Source organism: Manacus candei, unplaced genomic scaffold (assembly GCF_025592945.1).
Source record: "Manacus candei isolate 608988 ecotype Guabito, Panama unplaced genomic scaffold, ASM2559294v1 h1tg000022l, whole genome shotgun sequence".
Taxonomy (NCBI): Eukaryota; Metazoa; Chordata; class Aves; order Passeriformes; family Pipridae; genus Manacus; species Manacus candei.
The window spans coordinates 4,312,899-4,339,627 of record NW_026138070.1 but is presented as its reverse complement, the minus strand read 5'-3'; the positions used below and the strand labels follow the sequence as shown (position 1 = coordinate 4,339,627).

Sequence of the window (26,729 nt, the reverse complement as noted above, 5' to 3'; positions counted from 1 at the left end):
CCATTTGGTCACTGAAGCCATCGAAAGTAAGGTGATCCTTCACCTAGCTAGACTGAAGCAGAGTAAAACCCCAGTGGACACAGAGAGGGATTAATTAAAAATAATAATAATTAAAATTAAAAAAAAAAAAAAAGATGACAGAAGGCACCTAAGGTTCCTCACCGTGCCCCATCGCTCACCTGCACTGTGGTTTCCCACTAGGTTAACAGTTACTCTGCTTCCCTACAGTGTGCACTGGTGGGGCCAGAAAGGTAAGTACAAAATTCCTGGAGATAAAAATGCTTTGTGTACCAAGTGTTATTTAGTAAAATGCATCTGTTTTCTACTCGGTGTTTAACTTAATTGCATAAAAATAGTCACAGTAATGAAATAGGTGGCACTTCCTTTAACAGCTTGCTACTTAATGACATCAAAGCCCGATGCCACTGAAATCCAAACCCCACTGCCAGCTAATGAAGGGCTTAACATGAAAGCCTCTGCAAAGAGCAAACCCAAGCTGCTGACAGGAACAGGAATGGTGCAAATGTGCTGGGATCTGAGATCACTGGCACATACCCACAGCACAGCAGGCAGTAATGATTATTAATTATTTAAGAAAAGAACATAAGAGCTCCAGCGTAAGCTGAAAAAAATATGCAGAAGCATTGCTCTGGGATCCTCCAGTTGGATTACTGTTAATTAGCACAGTACATGAGTCTGAGGGAAAGATCTAAAAGCATCTTATGCTGGTAGGAGCGTATAATTAAGCCATCATTTGCATCTTTGCAATAGTATGAATTTCCTTACTGATAACATCATGGCACAACACCATCTTATGACTAAGTACTGTCTAGCTCTCCTGTTCCAATTCAGCTGGCTGACTGTACAGCAGTGCAATGCAATCTCACAGAGCATCAATTTAACATCCTGCCTTTATTTAGAAAGGGTTTTAGCGGGGAGGGACACCATAAGGCTTCCTCTACCCCGGGAGGATTTGAGGTTTCTTTTCTTAGAACTGAGCTCCTGCCCCACCTTAGTTTGTTCCCTCCAGCTTACCGAGGTGTTGGGCTACCAAGCAAAGTGACATCTTGCCACGGGTCTCTTGTATCATCACAAGACAGGACAGATGCTCAAGAGGCCTCTTAACTCTGCTAGTTCTGCAACACATTTAGTAGAATTTTGTTCATGTCTCCTGGGACTGCACAGACCTTCCCAAGGCAAACACGGGATAGAGCTGCACTTGATCAAATCCATCACCTCACCCATCCCCACCCCGCTTGCCCCAACCACATTCCCTCAGCAGGGCAATGTTTGGAAGATTAATTACCTGAAGGTTAAGTCTTTCTAACATTTTTACAAGTATTGTGTAAAGGCTTGATATTGTTTTATAAAAATCTATCAGATTAAATGGATTTTTCTTTTCAGTCACTCCTAATCTCTCGTTTAATGAGGCTGTTGTTTGTTCCAGTAAGCCAAAACTCCATGAAACCTTCACTGAATCCCTGCTTGACTTAGAAAAATTCTCTCAACTCACCCTGTCCTTCCTGATCTCCAATGCTTTCTTAATCAGCTCTGAAAATCACTGAGGGTTCCTTCACAGCACAGCTGCTTCCACCCTCCAGGTCCCCCTGTATTTGTTGGCATGTCCCCCTCATTATGGGCTTCCAGCAGCATCTGCACACACAGGCCCTGCTCTCATTATCCCTGATCCAGCCACACACAACAACAAGGAAAACTCTTTCTCTCCAAGATGTGTGGTACCCAATGAGGGACTTGTTTTTAGTCTGGAATCTCTTTTGTTAATCTCTTATATTTTAGACTTAGCCTGACAATTCCCACCCATCAAAATCAAGCTCTGATGCAGAAATGTTGCAGTGTTTCCTCAAAATTAAATGCAGTTCAACCATTCAACCCGGTGTACTTTTGGGACACTAAGAAATGGTGGAGGGCACAGCAGTCAGGTGAACTTTCCATGACTAGGGGCAAACAAAACTTGTGTAGATTAGAGAGATTATATTAAAAAAAAAAAAGAAAGAAATGGTTCAGCTGTCTTCATTACAATATTTTATGATTCTACATGGGCTGTGCAGTGAGGAGGTATGCAGAGAGATTTTCAAGGCATGAACAAAAAAGCCCTTTACTGTAAGAAAGGCTATGACAATCATCTTTTTGTTAATCCAGGCTTAGTTTGTGTGGCAAGAAACCTTCTCAGCTGCGTGTTTTATTCAAAACCAGAAGTGTTCCCAGATTAAATTTGGTATTTACAAAGTTGCAAACCACACTCTTTTACAATAACACTACAGAACTTAATTTCCATCTCCACCTTATAAGGATAAAGAAAAGCTGTTTACCCAGACATTACACCTCTGTCCACGGGATCTGCAGGTGGATCTGATGGTTTCCAGCACATCTCAATTATTACTGACCCAGTTTTGGAGGCATGTTCAAAACATCATCCTAAATGTTATCAAGCAGCAAACTATTGTGATAGCAAGATAAAAAAAATGTCCCGTGATTAGTACTTGTTTAAATGAGAAATCTGCTATTAAATATAACATTTACACATGAGTGAGTTAAATTATTTTGGTACATGATACAGCAATGCTGTATCCACCAACCTTGTGTCTGTATTTCCTCTTTGGAGACCTTATTTCAGGGACTACTTATTCTGAAACATTTTTATTTATCCTGTCAGATGGTGTCAGGTACTTTGGGCCACTCTTAGAGATGCTCTGAACATCAGCACCTCCTGTTTCACTGAGGTGTTTAAAAGTAAGAGCAGAAAAATCTTGGGCAACATCAACTCCAGTAATTCTCCCCTCACCCTCACAGGCATAAACCCCTTTTAAGGTAAAGTTAAAAAAACTACAACCTCACAGCAAGACCAGGTGGCACATTTTCCACGACTCCTAAAGGAAAACTCCAATGTGAGCACTGCCATTCCTCTCCTGTGGGCAGACAGAATTTAAATAAGAGTTACATCCTTCCCCAGAACTCAGTGAGGATAATTTTAAAATGATGGAGGTGGGGAAACTAAAAAGGTGCCTGCAGGCTGACTTCTATTTCTTTACAATGTAAAAATCCTATTTGTCCTTCTGTGGGGAGGGAATTGCCACACTGGAAACAAACCCAAATGGTTCTATGTGAATTTGCCTCCCATTTCAGCCACTAATGACAGAGCCTTCACTGCCTGGTCAGTAGGGTATCATTAACACAGAGTTCTCTATCAAAATGAATTTGACTTTTACAGGCAAGGTAACACGAGGAACTAAGGGATCTCTCAAGAAATCTTGTATTTTTCCTTCAAGACAAAGATAACTTGCTACTTTTCCATTCAAGATCAAAGAAGGGAAATAATACAAGGAGACAAAGACAGAAGAAAGAGAGACAGAGCATTTGAAGCTTCAATTTTCTCTCAAATGCTTTTCCTTTCAGATCAGTACAATCACTGAATTCACTCTATAGAAAAAGAAGATTAAAAAAGGGAGGTTACATATGGCCAAAAAAAAAGGACTCTGGGAACTTTGCTGATGTGTTTAAAGCTACTGTACTTTACAATTCTTACTTCAGAAATAAAATGATAAACAAAAAACAAAGCACATTTTAATCTTCAAAGCCATGTATGATCAATAACAACTTCACAGCACTCGATATTCAAGGATCATAATCTGTATTTTACTCCAGGAAAGATGTGTACAGAAGGAGTGATCTGCCAGGGTCTAACACTGAACTGGGGATGGAACTCACACATCACAAGCTCGTTTGTTAAACAACAAATCCATGCTTTCATTTAGCAGTTGTTCTTTTGTTACCAGTTTTTATTTGAGAAAATGATTATGATAATAAATAAATAATGGATTTTTTTCCCCAGCTCCTGCAGAAACATTTCAGACAGTGGTGGAGGTACATCCCAGGATTATTTATCAAAATACTTAGCACAACACACCAGTTAACTTACTATGACTGAAATCAACCTAACACTTCAAGCAGGCCACTAAACTATTTGTGAGGGTCAACACATGAACAGCTTCACACCAGCAACAGCTTCCTTTTTAAATCACATTCATGGTCAGGGCCTCCTGCAGGACACAGCCAGTCTCTGATTTCTGACTCTGCACAGCTTTGGAGGAGGGAATTCTGCCCTGGCCACTGAGTCTTCCAGTACTGGTCACTGATCTCATTCTCCACCTTTGTCCATCTCAATCACCAGAGAACTTTCCAAGAGCAGAAGCAGCACAACGTTGAAAAGATGTTCAGTCAAGGATGAATTTAACAGGAATGTTCCAACTGCCTGCAGTACAGAAGCTTTGCAAAAATCCTGAAATATTTACAAATCATTAAAAAAAAAAGAAAGTTTCTCCTGGAAACATAAACCTCTCAAAGGAAGAGGAAGAAGATTTCCATAGCACTGGGCTGTAAACTCACAGTTGGAGTGCTGAGAGATTTCATTTACATCCTAATGCTGCAAGGCAGGCTGGGGGGTGGGGGGAGAGAGTTCCTTAGCACCAGTAATGAGCAGCAGGGAAGAGGAGGCAGCTCCGGTCCCCATGGACTGTTTTGTTTGCAATAATTTCAGACTCTCTAATAATGCCTTTTAATAAGCTGTTCTCAGCTCTGGAGCTGCAATGAGCCTTTGTCAGAGAGCACAATGCTGCCCCAGACAGGAAAATAGTTCTGACAGAATGGACAAAAGGCCCCAGTCTAAATAAAGGCCTCTTTAAAAAAAGGCAGGGAAAAGTTCCACCAGTGAAAAACAGAAATTATGCTGGTCTGTACCACGTGTCCTTTCATTTCTAAAATGCTACATTTCCAAAAGGTATCTATTAAAGCAAAATACAGGCAAGCAACACATCTTCTAGTCTACTCCTCCTAGTTTACACTTAGACAAACTTGCTTATTTATAGGGTATTTATGCCCTGTAAGTGTACATGGACTGACCATGTTCATGTTCTGTTTATAATCCATGCCATTCACTTAGTCTCCAAGTGACTGCTATGGGATTAACACTGCAACAAGCTGTCCAAATTTAACACCATTTCCACTCACTCAATTTAATGGCACTTCCCACTGAAGCTCATTTCTAGCTGTACAAGCCAAAGACATCTATATGATAGGCAAAACATGATGTTCTACTCCATTAAACACTGACAAATACAGGTCCAAAAACAGTCACACCACCATAAACTGGAACCAAACTCACCCTACACTTGGGTTTAAAAGCTGTTTTATAAACCATTACTAATTCTAAAATAACTGAGTGTCATCCTTTTAGTACATTTACTTCTCCATTTTTATAATTCCAAGCACTAACAGAATCACTTTTTTTTTTCCCCTAGGAATTCTTCTCATTTTTCGAATATGATCACCCATCCTTTTCTTTCCAGCAACAGACCTACTGTGATGGCAGTCACACATTTTACAGCTCAGAAACATGACTGAAACTTAAATAAGACACATTGCCCCCCAAAAAAACCCAGTCACTAAAACCAGCCCAAAATCTGCCCTGGATACACTGATCACCTTCATACAGGTGGAGATCTCATAATGTTTCCCCTCCTTTGGAAGATCTCTAAAGAAAGGAAGTGCCAACTCCCTGTTAAAACACATAGTCCAGAGAACCCCCAAATTGCTGATGTTTGAACTCTTTGTGCACAAAAATAAAGCTACTTTTTTTCCTAATTTTTTTTTTTTTCAAATAGAAGCTTTATACTTTTCTCTAGTTACTGGTAAAATAAGAAGGGGAACAGGTCTGAAATTAAGGTAAGAAATGCCCTTAGTGTGGTTTTGTTGTTGCCAGTATTGTTAGTTCAGCACTTGAACATATGGTATAGCAGACCTTAAAATGTACATTTCTCGAGCTGAAAAACTTCAGGGAAATCCAGGCTTCCAACCAGCTCTTGACAAAATGCAAACAAGCACTTAACTGAAGTGTAAAGGAGTCAAAACTTAGGGAATTAGGTCCCTAGTAGTGATTTTACAAATTACAGTTTGTCAGGAAGTTAAGCACACATCCAGAGTAGTTTCTCCACCCTCTGAGCTAAAGGTTCAACAATATGAGATCTTAAATCCTCCTACACCGAGTTTATTCAGGATTCCAACTCCTAAGGGAGGCACAGCCCCTCCCCTCTCCACAGCACCTGATCAATACACTGAGCAACACTCGCACTGATCACATAATGGGAGTTTTCCCCCCTTTTAAAACCCGTTTGTACTTGCAAGTTATTTCCTGGCACCTCTGCAACCCCGGGAAATCAGGGCAGTGGGTGGCTGGACACCAGAGCTGAAGGAAGAGGTCACAGAAAGAGCCTCTCGTTGCCATTTCCTATCAGTTCCCTGTCGTTTCCATACACAAGGTTAAATTACTCCCCACAGGGCTGCCATTGTCTGTCGGGCCGGGCTGGGACACAAAGTGCTCATTCATGTGCACGGCAAACAAGCAGCCAAGGGCCAGTGATCAGCATCCAGGCTCCTTTGGGGTCTTCTGCAAACAGTTTGTAGGAAGATGGCATTCCAAATAAACCAAGTCCATTTTCAAAGCTTCAGTGCTGTCCTAGTACAAACTACTTAGTGGGGAGTCCAGACAAAAATTAAGACAATGTGAAGAATCACCCAAAAAACCACTCACCGGGACTGCTCCTGAAAAAGATCTGCTTGCCACAACCACATGCAAAAAGATGAAGTTTTTAATAGTTAGAGAAATACACATTCAGAAAAGTTCCAAACAGCTGATTCTTTCCCAAAACAGACATACCATGCTTTTGTTTCTAGAGTTCCACTCAGTGTTCAGCCTCAGAGCTTGTATTACTTAAGGGGTACAGACACCAAGGTTCCAAAGTGCACTTAAGGCTGTTTACTTCATATCTTCTGGTTAAGAACCCAAGAGGTTTTAGGATTTGGAGTTTTTTTGTTTTGCTTTGCTTTTTTTTACAACATGCTGGAAATAGAAAACCCAAATGCAGTGTGACAGAAGTCCAATGCTGTTGATAACTGGAGAGACACAAGCCTCACACACCCTTTCATTGCTTTGCCTTTTCTACTTCAACACTTGCTAGAGCAAAGACTTTGTCTCCTGATCCTATGAGGGGGGGAAAAAAACATTTTCAGTAAGTATTAGTAGAAATTGTGAATGTCCTTGTGTACGATTTAAATCAAGCAGAACATTTGAGATGAAAAGAAATCAAACCTACATTGTGAAAACCAGAACACTTGAGCTAATGTAGAAAAATAAAAGAGACTGACTTGGCAGGTGTAAAGCAGGCATGGGCCTGGCTGGGATGGATGTTCCCTTTCCCCCAGGAGCTCTTGGAGAGCTGGGATTTGGGTTTGCAGCTGGAATGGTGTGGGGAACACAGCGAGGTTTGGGCTCCTGCTGAGCAGTGCTGGCCCAGCAGCCAGGCTGTCACACCCCCAAAGTCCCTGGGCTTGGGTGGGCAGGAGGGGACATGGCCAGGACAGCTGAGGGGCCATTCCATGGCACAGCACACTCAGCAGTGAAAGCCAGGAGAAAGGACAAGGTGGGGAATTCATTGAGGAGACATTTGTCCTCTGAAGGAACTGTTACACACTGAGGCCCCACGCCCCAGAAGGTGGCTGGACATCACCTGCTGCTGGCAAGTAGAGGATTAATCTTTGTTTTCCTTTGCTTCTGTGCACAGCCCTTGCTTTTATTAAATTCCTTTATCTCAACCCATGAGTTTTTAATTCTGTTTTCTCCCCACATCCTGTTGAGGAGGGGGAATGAAAGAGTGGCTTGGTGGGCAGCTGGTGGCCAGCCAAGGGCAACCCAGCACACCCAGAGCTCCTCACAAAGTCCCCTTTTGAACAAAAGGGTTCTCACCTCACTTACACTCTCAGGAAGAGGAGTGCTGAAAGCTAAGTCAGAGACACTTTATTTGCACCCTGACCTAGTCTGGCACGTTCCTGCCATTCACAGTTCTTTCATCCCAGTTCTGACTGCAATGCCAGAATGAACTGTGGTGCTGATTTAATGCACTTTATAACTGAACTTTTGATCCTGTCAATATGGTTAGAGGTGTGACAATCACAGCAAGGAGCTGCTTTAAAGCTGTATTTTGACAACGTGCCAATAGTTGCCAAATTCTCTGCAGCAAGCAGAGGAAAAGGCTCTCCTGAGGAAAGTCATTAATGCCAAAAAGATCAGTGTTCAAATGTAAGAGCAGCACCTCTGCTTCAGACAGACCATTCAAGCCTTCAGATGATGGGCAACACTTGGCATTTTGTGGGCATTTGGCCCTGGATTTACCTGCTGTGTTACTTTTTCCTCATGGATAGTGTATCAGAGCTTCACTGTTAAGAAAATGTACACCAACATTTAATGGTATGAATGTTTGGTTCACATTTTCTCTTTCACAGGAAACCAGAGGTATTTCTATTAATCAGAGTTCAATGAGGCAAAGAGATTGGAAGTTCTGAGAATGAAAACTTACCAAGGTCAGTGGAGACTCTCTCAAACTGGCTCAGGGCTGTACCAGCATTTGCTGACAAGAACATCTCATCATCCCCAGTGAGCTAAATCAAAAAAGGTCACAACTGTGAACTTCAAACCTTAACTGTGCACATTCCCACCATCTCCATGGGCATGGACATGAACTATGATGGGTTACAGCATCTGTCCATTTGCAGCTTTTAAGTGGCAGTGTTACCTAACACAAAACTAAAACCTAAACTAAAGATACAACCTACTTCCCCTGCCACTGAATTTTCCCTCCAGGGCTCCTGCCAGCCCAGGCAGGACAGGATGTGCAGTGCCAGAAGTGCCTCCACATGCACCATAAAGTTTCCAGCTGACCTCCAGTGATCATTTGTGATGGAAAGGTCACACTGTACCTGAGCACCTGAACTGTGCAGAGGATAGCAACAACTTTTTTGTCATGTGGTCAGTACAGTGCTGAACTGAGGTCTAAGCTCACTTCCTATCACCTACTGAGGAAAGCAAAAACATGCCAGCTTTGACCATGTTAAGGGCCAATGACCTAGAAATGGTTCTCTGCCTTTAAAGTGACATTTGCACATGTATATTTTGCTTTTATGTATGTGCTCTGATGCCTTGTGACAGATGCCCATAAAATATTTACAGTAATGAAGCAGTAACCTACATTTGGAAGGTTCAGATATTCTAAGTTAAAAGTCACTCATTTAATTAGCCTCAGATACACATCCTTATTAAAGCAAAGCATAAGGGTGTCAAACTGTTCACAGTGTTTGCATCAGTTTATTAGTTAGAAATATAAAAGTCAGGTACAGGCATTCAGGATGGTGTTGGAATGAAGGAAAACATATTAGTTACCTGCCTTTGCTGAGCTTTGTGAGCAAGCATCCAACTACTTAAAATTTTGCAGTATTGTGCAGGGAAACATGTAATTTTTACTCTCATGGTTCACATCCAGAAGAGATGTGAAACTACTGCCCTAGCAAGTCCTGTGTGCAGTAGGTTGTTGATCATTTTAAAAGATTCAGAGGTTAGGTCAGAGTGTGGTAAAGTGGCTCCATGTGGTGATCCGAGGAACTCATGCCAGGAGGGTTAGGTATCTTCATGCATTCAGTTCACAACCTTAACTAGACTTTTATGTATCTCCAAAACATGCTTTTTTATCTCTGACAGTCAAGCAATAAAAATATTCTGAGGGAAAGCCTTTGCTTTGGAATCTACCTGAACTGCAGCTCCTTTAAGCACTGCACTTCATCTTTTCCATTACATTCCTTCATTTCCTAAGAAACCTTAAGCACAGAGACACACAGCAACTCATTTTCTTCATATGCCAGCCACAGAGAGAAATAACAACTTCTCTTCCTCCCTCTGGTGGCAAACCCAGGGCTTGTTCTGCTACTTATGGATCACTGGGGCAACAATCCCTTATCCCTCTTCTCTCCAATTCCTTTACCTCACACCAAGAGGTAAAGAATATTGTATTATATTGTATTATCAACAGTATAAAAATAAGTGAAGCTGGATGTGTGTCAAAAGCTTTGGATAGTTCCTGGTACATAGTTGGGAGCTTTTATAAACATGATCCTCTTGTGCCAGCTTGTATGTGATTCATTTATATGGCCCAAAGAAAGCATTTTAAAAGTAGAAACAGCCTTATATAAATGTACAAAACTATTTGATACACGTTCAGCAGTGAGTGCTTCAGAAAGCCTGGCATTAAAAGGGAAGGACATTTATATACTACAAAAACAAGTTGCATTTTACCCTTTGCTCATAAAAGTCATAATTTCTTATTTTAATTATTTCAAATTCCTCTTAAATATACAGACAGAGAACTCTATCCACCTGAGTTTCCCACCACCACCTTACCTTCTCACCAAGCTTCCTGAGGGCAGTCAGGATTTCCACTTTCTGTTGGGTGTACAGGTCTCGTGCCAACTTCCCAACCATTAAGTCTCGGTCCATCTGCACATCAGGGGGGGAAATAAGTCAAAATATATAATCTTCCCACTATTTCACTCAACACAACAGCATGAGAAATGCAACAGCCTAAAAATATCCTCAGTAAGCACAGACCCACAGCAGGAAGGGACAGAGCTATCTATGATTTAAAAGATGGCTGCTAAGCTTTTCTGAATGTTCTGCAAATACTCTTTACACCTGACCTTGGCTTACTTGATTTCTCCAAACTTGAATCTTTTTTCATCAAAGACTGATAATCACTCAAAATTATGGATTCACACATGACTGGCACATGGAGCAATCACGTTTGATTTCACTTTATCTGCATCTTCAGTTCAGTCAGATCTCTGAGTGCACTCTCCAGCCCTCAGTACAACCCCAAATTTTCTATTTGCAGTTTACTCACTTCACTCTCAGTGTCAATCCCACTGTTGTTTGGAAGCAAGGAAGATAATTCAAGAAATACACATTGTTGTCCCTGTTACTTCAATAAACATTTAAAATTGAACACATTCTGAAAGAGACCTTCTCCACCTCTTTATGATGCTGACACCAAGTTTTCCAGCACACTCGGTGCTCTCCTTGCAATCATTCCACACTTGAACCAGTCTGGCCCAAACAAACAGATTCTGCAGTAAAACAAAAAGCCTTCACCTCTGCCAACCTCGTCCTCAGTTGCCTCGGCTGCTTCTTTGCAAACATTCTAATCACTTCTGGGGTTTTAAAGGCTTGGCTGATGGCTGCTTGTATTGCCTGCAAGGAAAAGAGCAAGAATGAGCAGGACTAACTCACAACCAGCAGCTGAAAACAAGATGAAGGAGGGCTGGAGAGCATCATTAGTACCCTCTGTACCATTTGATACAGAGCTCTTCTTTTTTCTGTATAACCATGGAAGTAAGATGAAAAAAAATACAGGACCTTTATGCAGGGCTTGAAGAATCCACTCATTAGTGCAACCACACTAAGAAAGAGCTGTGAAATTTTTCATTACAGTCCAGGTCTTACTTTCTAATAATTTCCAGCACTTTCCTGATATTAGCACAGTCTTCATGCCAACACTGATGATTACAGCTCTTCTATGGATAAGCATAATGTAAATGATGAATCCACAAAATCCTTTGTGGATTATCAAAATTATCATTATTAGATCTCCCCACAGTTATCTTTGGACAAGTCATGACCTCTCTGGAAACAAAATCCTAAAACACAGGGCTTAGAAGGAACAAATTATGCTCTAATTAAACACTGAAAAGAGAGAAAATAGATCAGAAGTTTGGAAGTCAGCATAAGACCAATAACATAATATAAATATTAAATATATAAATATATAATAATAACTTAAAGTCACACAGTCATTCCTACAGCCTTTTCATTTGGACTGGTATGAATCTGAAACACAAGTCAGCAAGAAGAGCACAGGAAGTGCTATCTTATGCTTTCTAACAAACAGGCATGAATTGTACTTCTCATGATATATATTAGCCTGGACTGTCCATTAGACCTTTTATATTAAATTTCTATTATTTTATGTTATTTTTTCATATATTTAGTCCCTGCAATTACCCAGTATTGTGGTTATAATTCTTCAATATTTTTTGCCTTTTAAAATGAAGAGACCTATGCAAGTTCTTACATGTACACGTGTACCAAATAATAAAAACATCAGTTACATAGATCTAGGTTTCACACAAAAATTACAGTGAACCACTTGGATCTATTTTCTATTTCATCAACTCCAGGAAAAATACAAACCATTTTTAGCAGCCCATCATCCTTACCAGCTGCATCCCACTGAGCTCATCCACCAAAGTCATATCTCCAGACATGATCTTCTTCAGGGAGTCGTTGAACTCACTCAGCTGCTCCAGAGTTTCTTTTTTGGTCTCCTCATACTCATCTGCATCCAGCTCCTCTCTAAAGAGGATCCAAGAAGACACATTAATTCACAAGGTTTAACCTGAGATGTCATATGGAGAAAAGGGCATTGGGGAGTATCACAGAGCTCAACTCTTCAGGCAGCAATGAATTAAATTTTATTAGCCCACAGAAAACTAATATAAAATCACATTAGTTTTTCTAACTTTTCATGTTATTTGTGCTAAAAAAAACCCCAAACATCCATAATTATAAGACAAACCAAAACAGACACAAAAGCTATTTGCTAACTGATATTAAAAAAGCCCACAAGGAAGTTGTGAGTTATGTGAACAGGTATTAGAAGCTAAAAAGTCACACTGAGATATAAAGAAACCATTGAGTATTTCTGCCTGCATTTTCTTCAGATGAGAAATAAAAATATCTTTTCTTTTTAGATATAATTTTTACTACCTAACACAAACATCCTACCTAATTAAAAAAATATAAAGCCACAAGAAAACACAAAAAACCCCCCAGAAAACCCACAAGATTTTTGAAAAGTACCCCTTTCTTCTGCCAACCAGTTAAGAAAATTATTACCATATATAAGCAGCTATTTTTATTACCTGCATTCTTCCAGATCTTGAAGCTGCTGCATTAATCTGTCCAACTGCTCCTCCAAGTTTTGTTTTAGTTTGCTGGTCTCTGTTGTTCCTCTTGAAGCCATTTTCTGTTTTCACATGAAAGTTTTCACTTGTTACGTGGCACTCCTAGGAGAAAGTACATTTTATTGTTTGTATCAACAACTATCAACCTATTTAAAATGCTCCAAATAGCAAGAAAACGATGCAGCATCTTGCTGATGGAATGCCTGACCACAACACCTAGAGATCCTTGTAGTGGAAACACAGAAATGCCGGGCTGCGTGGACGGGATTATCTTCGCGGCAAGAGGCAGTTCACCAGGGTAATAACTCAGCCACAGCACATACAACCAAACGAGGGTCAAACCAAGTAGCAATTACTGAGATGCAGAGGCCCCGCTATGTAAAGCAGCAGATTCGCCTCCCCCGCGGCCCCCCGAGCACTGCTCAGGAGACACCGCGGCCGCAGGTGTCCCAGGGTCGGGAACGCCTCCGGCAGCACCGGGAGGGACGCGGGGCACTCCCGAGGAAGGCCGGGGGTCAGGGGGGAGCGGGCACAGAGCCCGCGGTCAGCGGGGCATCCCCGGCGGTGAGGGGCTGCACCACCGCCGGCGGCCCACGAGGGAACGCGACCCTCCCGCCGGCAAGCGGCGAACGGGCCTGAGGGGGGGAGACCCGGGCAGGAGGGGCGAGATGGCGGAACTCGACATTACGCGGGTGCCGCCCGGCCCCGAGGCTCCGGCCCGGCTCTCCCTCACCCGCCCGGCCCCGCTTCCCCTCTCCCCCTCTCCCCTCACCCGGCCAGGCCTCGGCGGGGCGGGCCCGGACCGTCCCCCCGGCGCCGCTTCCGCCGCGCCCGGGCCAATGAGCGCGGGCGGGGCCGGGCCCGGCGAACGGGCGGACGGCGGGGACGGGGCGCGGGGGCCGCGCGGTGAGTGCGGGATCGGACCGGGGAGTGCGGGATCGGGGCGGGGAGTGCTGGGGCCGGGAGGGCAGTGCTGGGGCCGGGAGGGCAGTGCTGGGGCCGGGAGGGCAGTGCTGGGGCCGGGAGGGCAGTGCGGGCTCCGGGCGGGCAGTGCTGGGGCCGGGAGGGCAGTGCGGGCTCCTCGAGGGCAGTGCTGGGGCCGGGAGGGCAGTGCGGGCTCCTCGAGGGCAGTGCGGGCTCCTCGAGGGCAGTGCGGGCTCCTCGAGGGGAGTGCTGGGGCCAGGAGGGCAGTGCGGGCTCCGGGCGGGCAGTGCGGGCTCCGGGGCCCGCCGGCGCTGGGGGGAGCTCGCTGGGACTCGCTGTGCGGGGTCGAAGCCTCCGCACCCCCCCCCCGTGCAGACCCCCGCGGGCCGGTGTTGCTGAAGCGTCCAGCGATGCCCACGTGTCGTGAATGTTTAGCGGTGGTTCTGTTCTCTATACGTAGAATATAATAAATTCTATGCAGAATATACAATACAGTTGTGTAAACAGGTTCGATAAACGTTTGGCTCTGAATTGTAAATGAGATTGAGCAAAGCATCCTTACCTGTTTTGTCCCCAGGCAGGTTGGGCTCCAGAACGATCCCAAGACCTGCTGTAGGTGTATTTTGATGTTTTTTAGGGCAAATACGTGTCCAATCCGGCTAATAGCAGGGCTGCAATCAGCACACACTAAATGCTGGTAGGATTATGTATGAGATTATATATAAGAATCTGTGTAAGGAGTACATCACAGGGCACCTCATTTTTCCATCAGAAGAAACAGGGAAAATAATCCAGGATGTCCTACACTTATAGAATACCCAAGTGAAGGCCATTTTACTTTATTTTCCCATCTTAAGTCTTTGTGGGGAGATTTTACTAATATTTCATTTGCTATTTGGCATAAGACAGCATTAATTATTTTAAGACTGGTCTCAGTTTTATGGAGCTAAACGCCTGTGTGCAGACCTCTCTCATCTCTGTACAGATGAGATGCTGGTTTGGATCCTGTGGTTAAACTGCAGTAATGGGATTTGTGTCAAGCAGTGACAGTTCATCAAATCTATACAACAAGAACAGGCCTAGTTCCATGTACCGCACAGGCACTGGCCAGGCTTTAGTCATGCCTTGTCCTAGTCTCCTTTCCTGGGGTGTGCAAATTGCATGGCTTTTCCCAAAGAGTTAGGGCTGTGTGAAGGGGGTTCCATACAGAGCAGATCCCAGCTGTGAGGGTGCTGTGGGGGTTCCAGGATGATGTAACAGTGAAGGTAATCGTGTCAGGATACCCCTGATCTCCTCCCCTCCCCACAGCACCCATGCAGCTGTTTTCTGTGCAAACAGTGCTAGACAAAGGGTGTCAAATTAGGAGGCTGAGGGGATGTGCAAACTATGAGATTCTATTTATACTTTCATTTCTATGTAGAAATGAAGAGCTATGAAGCTCTGCAAGGTGAGTTTGGGAGGCAATAATTGTCTCCCTCTGAAAACTGTAGAATTAGCAGCATGGAAAGGGACATTTGACTGACTCCTGAAAAGGCACTGTGTGTTTTCATCTGAAAATTTTCTACTGTTTTTACGCTTTTTGTTTTATAAGGAAAAAAAAAATCGACCTTTTTCCAGTTCTGCAGCACGAGTCACTCCTCAGAAAGCAGGGTTTACACATTACAAAGGCGGTGTAACTCCTTTCCTCCCGTTCCCATGGTAACTCTCCCAGCCATGTCCCTGTGAAGGCTGTTCCAGCCCTTCCTCTGCCGAGCCACTCTGCAGTAATAAAGAATATTTTAAAACTTTGTGAAACTCTTGAAAGCACAGAAAAGTACTAACACTTGCAAGAGGTGAAGCCTTGCAGAGCTGCTTTTATCCGAGGGCTCTTTGATGTTGGGACACAGTGGCTGTTGCAGGGGTTGGCTGTGATGGTGTCTCAGAGCTGTGAACATCACTCAGCCTCTTTGCAACAGAGACTGGATGTGAGGGTGACCTTGGGGGATTTTTCCAGGCAGGGATGTTGCTGTAGGAACAATGGCAGACAATTCCAGACAATCCTCACGGATGTCTCAGACAATTCAGGAGCAGCAGCAGCAGGAGAATGGCCTGTGCCATATCCCAGTTTTTGTTTGTTAGGGCCAGGCTGGGGAAAACCATCTTGGCAAGCCAGAGTATCCTCAGGGGAGAACACAGAAACAAAAATCTCTGTAGTTTGAGGAGAAATGAAATGATAACTAGTGAAATTTCCTAGTGATTTTCAGCAATTCTTAAGCAGCTTTCTGAAACTGAAGCTCAGAATTGGAACAGTGCTGTTGTACTTCAGAAAAGGGGGAAAAAATTCCAATATTTAATTGCAGCTTTTACTAAACTTGTTTTAATTCACTCTTCTATCACCTGTTCCACTGGTACACCTACCACTGACTTTCTGCAACACAAAGCAGGCTGATTCTTTTCAGGTTCAGTCCATAGCACTCTCTTCCCACATACCATTCTGAGTGATATAAATTACCACCCTTTACATTTTATATTACAGAAAATGTAAATAAGTCTTGAGTGAAGAAGTGTTAACACTATTCTCCTCCAGAATATTTAATATATTGATTTTATAGGTCTTGCTGGAAAGGTTCACTGCAGTTTAGAGAAGCTTTACCCTAGGTCTGTTCCTCCCTGTAAGCACTGGAAGGAAGTTACTTAACAAGGAGGTTCCCTGCCCATGGGTCTCTTGGCAGTTGATTGGCACTGGCATCATGAAAAAGGTGCAAAGTTTTGATAAACTTTGTCCTGCAATCAGGACAGATCATCTCTCCATGTGAAATTTAAAAGCATGAGCTGCTTTTCTTCAGAGTAGGCAGTACACTGTCCTCTCTAGGCAAGCAACCTGTTTGCAGTGATTTCATATTTTAATCTCTTAAAAATGCAGTGTCACATGAACAATCACGGGCTCAGTGTTGGTGGAAGTGTTCCATTTGATCGTGACATTTTATTTTCTGCTTATTGGCAGCATAAATAAGTAACAAACTCTTTTTTAATCCCATTTCTTGCTGTAGTTGGTACCTGGCACCAGCATTCTCCCCTTGGCTCTGGCTGTGAGGAATGGCTATGGAAGATCCTGAGAGGAAGACTGAAGTGGTGCTGCTGGCCTGTGGGTCCTTCAACCCCATCACCAACATGCACCTGAGGCTGTTTGAGCTGGCTAAAGACTATTTCCATGAAACAGGTAGGATGCTCATTTGTGTCATTCAGAATAGCTTTGATAACTAGACACTTAAGTGGTAAGGTGAATATTTTGTGTCTGTGAGTGCCTGTTTGACAGGGACAGATATTTCTGGAAATCCTAGTTAGATGTTGAGCCTGCTATGTGTGGATGTATCATACAAAATCATGTAGGCCAACATGAGACAACTGTCTTATAGAAATGCTGCTTATTACTGATTTTAATGAGCTAAAGCACAGTTTTACAGTTAGTTTATAGAAATCTGTCTTTCTGTTCTATCTTCCCAACTCTTTCTTTGTGCTGCCCTGACAATGAAGAAGAGAACTGTACTTTTCCACTGGGCTGGCTGTCAGAGCTGCCATTGCCCTGAATAATGTTTATGTCATAGTTTAAATACAATGCAGAGGAAGTAACATCTGCTCAACCACTTCTCCTGTTCTTGTGTGGTGTGTTTTTTTTCCCCAGGAAAATACAAAGTAATCAAGGGCATCATTTCACCAGTGGGTGATGCATATAAGAAGAAAGGTCTGATCAGTGCAAATCACCGAGTGACAATGGCAAAACTGGCTACAAAAAACTCGGATTGGGTGGAAGTTGATGATTGGGAAAGCAGCCAGAGTGAGTGGTTGGAAACACTAAAAGTTTTAAGGTATTCTTCAGCCAAGCTCTAAAAAGTCTCACAAACCTATAGAAGGATAAGCAGTGGTGTTAGCCTAACGAGTTAGATAATGGCAGGCTAGTCCCAAGTCTTACAAAGAGACTCAGTGAATTCAGAGGGACTATTGATACGAGCACTGAAAATGAAAGATTGCACCATTAGTCCTAAACATGTCAAAAATGAGCCTGGGAACAATTCTGAAGATATGTAATTCCTTAGGCCTTATTCAGTTTTTGTGCTGAAAAGGTGTCCCTGGGGAGGGACAGAGTCTGGAACAGGGCAGACACAAGCTGTGCTGCACATTTGTGTGTTTAAAGACTGGCATGAGAATTGTCTGAAGGAGAATTTTCTGAGTTTTTCTTTCAGTCATTGCTACTTCACTGAGATTCTTATTATTGAAACGAATTTTTATTAAAAAAAGAAACAAACCAACCTGATTGTTGCTTTGAAATCTTTGCCCTTTGAGCACCATCTGAGTGAGCTCTCAAGTCCCTGTTTCAGCAGATCAGCTCCTGGGTGGACTGTCTGTGAAAGTGCTGCAGGAGGAAGTGTGAGAGATGATTTTAGACCACAATATCCCTATTTTCTCCTACATCTTTAAAATACCTAAAATACATCTGTGTTTTGCAGGTACCATCATCAAAAGCTTTTACCTCCTGATGCCACTAACAGTCTGGAGGATGCTGTGCCCTTAACAAAGCTGGGGCGAAAGAGGAAACAGGAACCCAATAGGCACGAACCCATTAAAAAGAAAAATCGGAGTCCAGATATAAAAAGTTAAGTCTGTTTGCAAATTAAATGGTTAATGATACTTGTTATTTCAAGAGAATTGCACTTTTTTGTGGTAGCTCTTGGTTCTGATGCCACTGAGTACGTTTATTCCCTTAGATCTCACAGCATAAGGCAGTAGATCCTTTTAGTGAAGGGACTTCCATAACCTTTATTCAGAAAAATCCTGTATTGAGGCTATTCATTATAAATTAGATACTCTGAATCTTTTTTTTATTTCGTTCCATTGTCTCATCTTAACCAAAGATACAGAGAGAGAGCCTAGAAATCAAATGTCCCTGTCAAGTTAGCTAAAATCTGGTGACCAAGCCCTGTTTCTCACTTTTTTTTTTCCTTTTGAAGGTGTCCCCCAGGTTAAACTGCTCTGTGGAAGCGACATGCTGGAGTCTTTTGGGATCCCCAATCTGTGGAAGCTGGAGGACATCACTGAAATAGTGGAAAAGCACGGCCTGGTGTGCATCAGCAGGGCTGGGAACAACGCTCAGAAGTTCATCTACGAGTCTGATATTTTGTGGAGGCACAAGAACAACATTCACCTGGTGGAGGAGTGGATCACAAACGACATCTCCTCCACCAAGATCCGGAGGGCCCTGCGGAGGGGGCAGAGCATCCGCTACCTGGTGCCCGATGTGGTTCGAGCTTACATCGAGAGGAACAACCTGTACAGCCCCGAGAGTGAGGACAGGAATGCTGGGGTGGTCTTGGCTCCCTTACAGAAAAATGCAAGTGACTCCAAGAACTAACAGGCACTGAACAACTAACTCACTGTCTGCTGGGAAAAAAAGCTACAGTTCGGTGCAGGAGAGTGTTTTCTAGGGGTTGGTTCATTTTTTTTGGCACATACGGGCCACATTTTGGGCTAATTCCATGGCTTTAGTACATCTGTAGTTGCCGTTGAGGTTTGGTGCACTCAATGATTGGACCTCCACAAAGTCCCATAGTAAGATTTTCACGTTTAAACATTTAGTCACAGTGCACTGAAGTGAGTAGAATCCACACTGGCATATGAGAATTGCAAATTAATAAGCAAAACAAATGAAAATGTTCTGATTGGTTTTAATTCGAGCTGCTCCGACTGCTATTTATAAAATACTAACACAAATATTTTTGATAACTTACAGCGTCTTAACAAAGCTGTTTAATTTCTAAGGGTACCATTTACTGGTAGTAAATCTGTGGAGCTGCAATTGCCAACATGTGGTTCATCTTAAAGAAATTATTTAGCTCTGTTCTGGCAGGGACAAATTTCCCCCTGGCTGAAGTGGTGCTGGGTGCAGCCTCCTTGGAGCTGCCTGATTTTCAAATATGCAGCTGCTTGTTTGCCATCATGCAATTTGCTCCCAGAAATGTCTTGTGCTTCACTCTTCTGTTCATGTTTCCAGGGCTGTAGTTAAGCTCAGTATTGTTTCTGATGGAGGGACAAACCGACCTCAGAAACTGATTTATAGCCACTGGTTTGATAGATAGAAATTAATAATAGTGCCATTGCACTGATTCTCAGATGGTTGTCCCTTTATTGCAAATAAGAAATTTCTTTCAAATAATATCTTTTATGTTTGAGCCATGAGGACAATATAATGGTATATAGCCAGAATTGTTTTCTGTTACTGCAGTTGAGAGGAAATGGTAGGAAATTAGTACTGTACATAAGTGAAATGTTCTTCTTTGCTGGAAATCTGGGTTTGAATCTGACAGTGTATTGCCTGTATTATGTGAATATAAGCTGGAGAGGCACTGTGAATGATGTGGTGATAGAATTCTACCTCCCTTTATTTGCTGCCATCCCATTTTTGTTTGGATTAGGTGCCTTATTACAAATGTCAAGGCTTCCAAGCCACTCTCTAATGGGTCAGCAGCTCTTTCATAGCTCTCCACAAGATGACTCTGGTCACCTTTTCCAGATGAACAAATCCAGCCCAGTGTGAGCCTCTCAGGGCAGGAGGCCAAGATGCTCTTGGGCAAGTCTAGAACCAGGGACACGTTCCAGGGTCATAACTGTGACAACCCATCACCCTCCCCCCTGGGCAGGACATCCCTGGGAGCTGAGGCAGAGGTCTGGGCTTCCCTCAGAGCTCAGGGAGAGTCTGGGAGACAGAAGCCAAATACAGAACATTGTGGGTGGCCCTAGGCCCTGTGAGGCTTGTCTAAAGCCCAGCAGAGGAGCTGGGACACTGCTGGGAAAACCTGTATCCTGCAGTGGGGCTGGTGTTGAACATGCAAACTGGGAGCCCCACATGAAATTCTGCCTTTACCAGACAACAGAACATCTGTGTTCTGCTGGTTCCAGCCTGCAAAGATGGGAGAATCCACAAAGAGATTGGTGTAATAAAATCAAGTCACACCCTAGAAGTGCATCTGTGACAGAAAGTAGCACCAAGGATTCTTAGGGTTGTATTTTTGGTGATTCCTCCTTAAATGTGCTGGCTGCCATTTCTTCCCCCAGAGCTCAGGCAGGTTTTCACTGTCCTTTGGTGATGAGGTTGGGTTCTTTTAAGCTCAGTACTAATAAAGGAAGGATAAAGGATGCCCCTGTGATCCCTCAGCAATCCAACTGCCTGAGCTGGCTGCAGACACCTGTCCTAGTGATGGGGCCTGGGAAAGGGCCCATCTCCTTTCCTCTCTTGCTCACTGTCTGTCTTTAGGACTGATGAGAACAGAGGGCAGGAGGGAGTTACTTTGAGCCCTCAAGTCAAGCAGTGTGCTGCTGAATAAACAGAGCAGATCCTTCTAATGGGACAGCACCCTGTTGAGGTGGTCATTTTTCAGAGTAAAACTGCACTTTAAGTCTAGGTTTATTCTTCTTAATGATGCTGATGTGTGTTGGTGCTCTTTGTGTAATTGTAGAGAAACTGCAAATTCAGTAGGATTTTTTTATAAAGCTTGGTCTTCAGTTTTATTTCGCTGGAGTTTAATGTGTGGTGAGTCCTTCAATAAAATAAATTGCATGTAATATGCTAATTTTAGTCATCCTGTTGTTCACCATATCTGATGTCTGACGACTGCATGATTTTTAAGAGGTAGAACAATGTTTGGTCTATACAAACCAGAATATTGTTCAAAAATTACTCTGAGTGCTGAGTATGGATCCTCTGTGTTACTGGTGGGATCCAGAAACCTGCCTGTTCCAGCACCAGGAGCACACTCACCATCTCCTCTTCCCATCAGCTACAAGCACCAGCACCACAAGCAGTGATGTGGCTGTTCAAAGATGTCAGACAGGTATAACTTTCAGGAGTGGACTCTTTTCAGATCTCAAAGAGAACTGATCTACAGGAAGAAGCACCACACCCCTGACTATCTGCATAATTTAATTTTCAATTAAAATGTTATATCCAGGCTTTGACACAGGATTTACCCAAGTACTCACTTCTCTTTTCTTGCAAGAGTCAGTTGTATTGCAACAGTGCTTTACTACCACAACCTCATAACACCAAGTAGTGGGTGAAATGTTACTATTTGAGTCCAGGAACACATTCATTTTCATTTCTCTGTGCCATTCCTGGTTTAGTGTAGGTTAGAGAACATCCAGCTGCAAACAGGAAACAAGCTTTGACGTCCTGATTTCCTCCTCACATCATCTGTGAGTCACATTGGTCACACTGCCAGCTCCAGAAAAGGAGCTAAAGTTCAGGGAAACTTCTCTGCAAAACGTTATCCTTTTTATTCAGCCTAACACAAGTCAGCAAATAGATAAATACAGTAAGTGTAGATGAGTTTCTTCACCTCCAAATCCCTTATTTCCTCACTTCCAAATTCCCTGTATCATTTCTCTTCAAAAGTCAAGCATTTTTTATTCTCTTTTCAAAACCCATTGCTGGGTCATCACTTCTGAGGCATCTATCACTTTGCTGAAGGTGAAGTCCAGCACTGAAGCTGCATCCTGTGCTCCACTGCCTGTGTGCTCTGCCACAAAGCAAAGCATCTCATAAACTATCAGTGGAACAACTCCTGTATCAGCTCTCCTGTCTGTGTGAAGAGTAGGAAGCAAAGGGGAGAGCTACATTTATGTACATGAAAGTACTGTTTGAATGTGCCTCCTGTTCACTCCAGATATAAGGCAACAAGATAAAATTCTTATCTCTATTACTGTCATAGGCACTGCTTTAAAATGGATTGGTGTAATACTCTCTCCAGTTTAGCAGTCAATCCCTGCCTGTTCAAATCCAGCACATCTTCACAGGGGGTAGGTCACCTTTTCGGTCGTGAGTCGCTGCTCAGCTTCTCAACAAAGACACAGATTTCAGGTCATAAGGCCACAGATCTCATAAACATGCAGGAAATTTTAGTAATGATAAAATCAGTCCCTTTAAAGGGTACAAGATGGACACAAGCCAGTTTTTGGCTGGCATTGTGGCTCTTGGGCTATTAACATTTGCTCCACACAAAGATTTCGGACACGGTGAACTTTTCCCTCCAGCACAGCTGAAGCCATTCCACAAACACCCTCTCACCCATTGGCCCAGCAGTAGCACCCTTCCCCTCCATAGGAAAGGCCCTGGCATATAATCCCACCCACAATCTGCTTTATATAAGGTCTGGTTAGAAAATTACTTCTTCATTTTTGCTTTTTTGACTGGATCTTCCTTCTGCTGTCTGGCAATGCCTGTGGATTTCAGTGGAACCTGGAACCTTGTCAGCAATGACAACTTTGAAGGTTATATGGTGGCCTTAGGTAGGTGAAAATACCTGATTCTGTCCTTCCTCCCTTCCCCCAATAAGGGTCCTTCTGAATTTTAAGAGTCTTAAGTTCTTCTAAAACATAGACATTGCTTAAACTTTTTTCTTTTCTCTGAAAAACAGTGGAAGGATCTTTGTTTGTTGATAAACAGACCATTACTAGAGCCTGTCATTGCAGCTTTGGGGGCTTTCTAAGCCTGATGTATAGAGAGATTAACAGTGCTTTAATGGGGAGCTAAGAAAGTTCTCAGGACTTCATTAGCTCTCTTGTACAAAGCTCTTTACAGACTGTGACAGCAGGAACCTCCTGTGCTGCCCTCTCCTCTCCTGCCTCTCCCACCCCTCCCTACCTTTGTGACCTGTGGGAGCTGGTGACCAGCACTGTCCCTTGGTGGTTATGGTTCACACAACTAGAAAGAAATCTATTTTCTGGCTGTATCTATACCAGGGAATCTACTTAAACTGTCTAATTGGTATTTGTAACAGAGTGAAAGGACCCTTCTCTGTTACTAATCCTGCTGTGTTATCAAGCAGAAAGAAAAAAAAAGAGGAAGTGTGCTCCCATCATGAGTAATTATTCCTCAGTTAGGATACTAAATACTATACTCTAAATGTGTTAATGTCTTCAAATCAGAGAGAGATTCTGTCTGTTCCTTGATGATAAACATTGTCCAGCTAAATAAAGGGCTTTTTGAAACTAAATATAACTACCAATATTGTGAGAAAATGCAATTAGTTTTCAGCATGTGATCGGGGGAACTTACTTAAAAGTAGAGGGGAAGATCCTGTTGATGATTTCCAACCTGCCTTTAATCAGTCCTGCTTGGTTTCCAGCATGCTGAGCAAAACAAGGCTGAACTCAGTGTTGCAGAGCTAGAATGGGACACTTGTCTGCCAGGGCAAGTAGAGGGGGGAGGTTAATACCTGGTCAGCTGAAGAACTAGAGGGTTATGGATAAGGATGTGGTTATGCCAAGCCCAGCCCTTCCCTTCATTTATATCCACCTCTAAAGAACAGATCTGTAAGTAGTTTATATGTTTATAGCTTTTATAACACGTTCTTGTTAAGGGTTAATAGGAATGGCTGTTGTGAGTGCTGAATCAAAATCCCTCTGTGCTGAAATGAACTGGTAACATGTGAAAACGTGCCTGCCAGATCCTGGCACATCTGGAATGCCCAGAGTGGCACAGGCTGACTCCTGGCCCATATGGTTCAGATCCTTGGCCATATGGTTCAGATCCTGGCACATCTGGAATGCCCAGAGTGGCACAGGCTGACTCCTGGCCCATATGGTTCAGATGCTGGCACATCTGGAATGCCCAGAGTGGCACAGGCTGACTCCTGGCCCATATGGTCCAACACAGGGTCGCTGAACACACCCTGGCAGGATCACAACCCCAGCCTGCATGAAGTGAGAAACTTCTAGTGTTCCTATAAAATGAGAGTTTTAATCTAGGTGGCAAAAGCAACTAACTAAATTAATGCACAGCCCCCATTTTACCCATCCCCTTGCCAGAAACCCTAACTCTGAGCATGCTATTGGGATGGAATGTGCTTCAGCTGCCTGCCTGTTCCTCTAAGGAAACATTCACTGGAGGAATGGAAAATACTCTGGAGGCACTGCCTGGAGCTCAGTGTTACCAGGAACATCAGGATTTTGTCACTGACTGGTCATTACAGACAACCAGGAAATCTTTTGACAAGTGTGATGGTTTATATTAGTACTTAAAAAGTGCTAATAGCAAGTGGCATGTCCTTAAAAGAAGCCTGAGGAATTAATTTTGAGACTGCCCTTCCTTTAGTCCTATTTAAGGTAGAGGGTGCAGATAGTTCTTGTTAACTCTTACATTTCCTTTCCTTCGACAAAGGATGAGAATAGGCACTAACTATTCCCTCTAACTAAACAAGGGGTAAGTCTGAGACCAAGCTTGAGGTGTTTGTGTGTGGCAAACCAAGTATTTTGACCCAAAGTCCTATAAATCTTGTGTAGGAATTGGGTAACAAGTAAACTGGTTTCCAAAGAGTAAAATGTACAAGAGGATGTCTAAATCTGTGTAATGTGCAGCTTTGAACAGAAAAAAAGGTTCTGACCAAGCAACAAAACTACCTAAGAGATGCTTCTAGTAGTAAATCAGGTTAAATGCTGGCTGTCCAAATGGCTGGTAATAAATATGACTCTGACCTTTTTACCTCCTGTCCAAGGTATTGACTTTGCAACCCGCAAAATAGCCAAAGTGCTGAAGCCTCAGAAGGTGATCAAACAAGATGGTGATTCCTTCCATATCCACACCACCAGCACATTCAGAGATTATTTGCTGGAGTTCAAAGTGGGACAAGAATTTGAAGAGGATAATAAAGGCTTGGATAACAGAAAATGCAAGGTAAGAACGCATATGTAAAATCAAGAGGCTGTTACAAAATTAAGATGCCCTGATCAATCCAGATACTTGAGCTGAAATTGTTTAAAGAATAATCTTTGTAATGCAGCACAGAGGTAGGAGCCTGAGTTACAGACAAGGAGTTTCACTTTCACTCAGGAGTAGTATTTAGGTCCTCTTTTATGTAGGAAAATAGACACTATCTATGAGTATTTTGCAGAAACACTTCTTTGTTTCCTGTTCCACAGAGCCTGGTTACCTGGGAAAATGACAAACTTGTCTGTGTCCAGACTGGGGAGAAGAAGAACAGGGGCTGGACTCACTGGCTTGAAGGAGATGACCTTCACCTGGTATTGACTTTGAATTCCTACTAATTCTGTCTCTACATGACCAAAATAAGGTCTATAATGTGGTCACAGTGTGCACAAGTCTCCTAGCTCTGTAGTATTTGTAATGGATGATACATGGCAAGCACATTCTGCTTTGCAACAACTTCACTGTAATGTCAAGCATAAGTTATTATACGTGGCCAGAGTGGGGTCAAAGAATTCATGTTCATTTTTGGAAGCAGCTCCTTTGATTACTATGCACATCTATACTCTTGTTTCTTTGGTTTTTTTTTTTGGTAGGAGCTCCGTTGTGAGAACCAAGTGTGCAGACAGGTCTTCAAGAGAGCTTGACTCTGGGTGTTGTCCTGGCTCCTCCCTGCAGAGACAGCTCTACCCAGGAGACCACACTTCATGTCCAGGGATGGCCCTACAGACAAGATCAGATCCCTTGTGCCTATTAACCTGAATGGGCTGATGTTTCTGGCTCAGGAAGTAAGTGTGCTGTTGCCAGTGTCAAAAATCTGATTTTTGCTAATAAATGCCCCAAACCAAACTCACCTCAAGTACCTTACTTTTGAATGTGTTTCTGTAGGAAAAAGTCCAACTCAAAACAAGTGGTATGGCCTGGGTCTCTGGTTGACTAAGAGTCTGCATTAAAACAAGGATTCTAAAGAACCCCAATTCTAAAGGGGCATGTGAACATCAAACAAAACAGGGGGAATGATGGGAGGGAAGATAAACAATGAAGCAAACAACAAAGAACACGGATTTATTGTTCAAAATGTTTCTCTTTAAGATGCAGAGTAGTAGTTAACTCACTTGCCTGTATCTTGCATGTGTGTGTGAGGTCCCAACTGTGCCAT

At 43.0% G+C, this 26,729-nt stretch overlaps 3 protein-coding genes across 8 annotated transcripts; 2 read left to right on the top strand and 1 right to left on the bottom strand.

Moving 5' to 3' along the window:
* Positions 1 to 1,035: 1,035 nt before the first annotated feature.
* Positions 1,036 to 14,528, bottom strand: LZIC (leucine zipper and CTNNBIP1 domain containing). 6 transcript variants are annotated; one of them, XR_007904329.1, is made up of 9 exons: positions 14,402 to 14,528; positions 12,874 to 13,017; positions 12,169 to 12,304; positions 11,045 to 11,143; positions 10,298 to 10,393; positions 8,427 to 8,508; positions 2,852 to 2,927; positions 2,331 to 2,458; positions 1,047 to 1,136 (listed from the first exon to the last, which is right to left on the bottom strand). XR_007904329.1 is itself a non-coding variant. In XM_051786257.1 (7 exons), the coding sequence occupies exons 1-7, from the start codon at positions 12,972 to 12,974 to the stop codon at positions 2,437 to 2,439; spliced, it is 612 nt and encodes a 203-aa protein (XP_051642217.1). In that variant the 5' UTR covers positions 12,975 to 13,669; the 3' UTR covers positions 1,960 to 2,436. The 6 variants fall into 6 exon arrangements, 2 of the variants coding, with proteins under 2 accessions (XP_051642217.1, XP_051642218.1); XR_007904327.1 differs by lacking the exon at positions 14,402 to 14,528 and adding an exon at positions 13,688 to 13,750; XR_007904328.1 differs by lacking the exon at positions 14,402 to 14,528 and adding an exon at positions 13,132 to 13,669.
* On the top strand, positions 13,778 to 21,436 carry NMNAT1 (nicotinamide nucleotide adenylyltransferase 1). Its single transcript, XM_051786241.1, has 5 exons — positions 13,778 to 13,821; positions 16,869 to 17,038; positions 17,501 to 17,684; positions 18,324 to 18,469; positions 18,825 to 21,436. Exons 2-5 carry the CDS (start codon positions 16,915 to 16,917, stop codon positions 19,223 to 19,225), a joined length of 855 nt encoding a protein of 284 aa, XP_051642201.1. The 5' UTR covers positions 13,778 to 13,821; positions 16,869 to 16,914; the 3' UTR covers positions 19,226 to 21,436.
* A 1,560-nt stretch (positions 21,437 to 22,996) lies between these two features.
* RBP7 (retinol binding protein 7) lies at positions 22,997 to 26,432 on the top strand. Its single transcript, XM_051786263.1, has 4 exons — positions 22,997 to 23,154; positions 25,362 to 25,540; positions 25,786 to 25,887; positions 26,167 to 26,432. Exons 1-4 carry the CDS (start codon positions 23,082 to 23,084, stop codon positions 26,215 to 26,217), a joined length of 405 nt encoding a protein of 134 aa, XP_051642223.1. The 5' UTR covers positions 22,997 to 23,081; the 3' UTR covers positions 26,218 to 26,432.
* Positions 26,433 to 26,729: the final 297 nt, after the last annotated feature.

Bases quoted from the DNA above. Each gene is read 5' to 3' on its own strand.
- LZIC (XM_051786257.1), bottom strand. From the start codon at position 12,974: ATGGCTTCAAGAGGAACAACAGAGACCAGCAAACTAAAACAAAACTTG. The intron at 12,305-12,873 runs GTAATAAAAATA...GATCCTCTTTAG, and splicing joins CAAGATCTGGAAGAATGCAG to AGAGGAGCTGGATGCAGATG. The intron at 10,394-11,044 runs GTGAAGGCTTTT...CCTGATGTGCAG, and splicing joins TGAGGACGAGGTTGGCAGAG to ATGGACCGAGACTTAATGGT.
- NMNAT1 (XM_051786241.1), top strand. From the start codon at position 16,915: ATGGCTATGGAAGATCCTGAGAGGAAGACTGAAGTGGTGCTGCTGGCC. The intron at 17,039-17,500 runs GTAGGATGCTCA...TTTTTTCCCCAG, and splicing joins AGACTATTTCCATGAAACAG to GAAAATACAAAGTAATCAAG. The intron at 17,685-18,323 runs GTATTCTTCAGC...TGTGTTTTGCAG, and splicing joins GAAACACTAAAAGTTTTAAG to GTACCATCATCAAAAGCTTT.
- RBP7 (XM_051786263.1), top strand. From the start codon at position 23,082: ATGCCTGTGGATTTCAGTGGAACCTGGAACCTTGTCAGCAATGACAAC. The intron at 25,541-25,785 runs GTAAGAACGCAT...CCTGTTCCACAG, and splicing joins TGGATAACAGAAAATGCAAG to AGCCTGGTTACCTGGGAAAA. The intron at 25,888-26,166 runs GTATTGACTTTG...TTTTTTTGGTAG, and splicing joins AAGGAGATGACCTTCACCTG to GAGCTCCGTTGTGAGAACCA.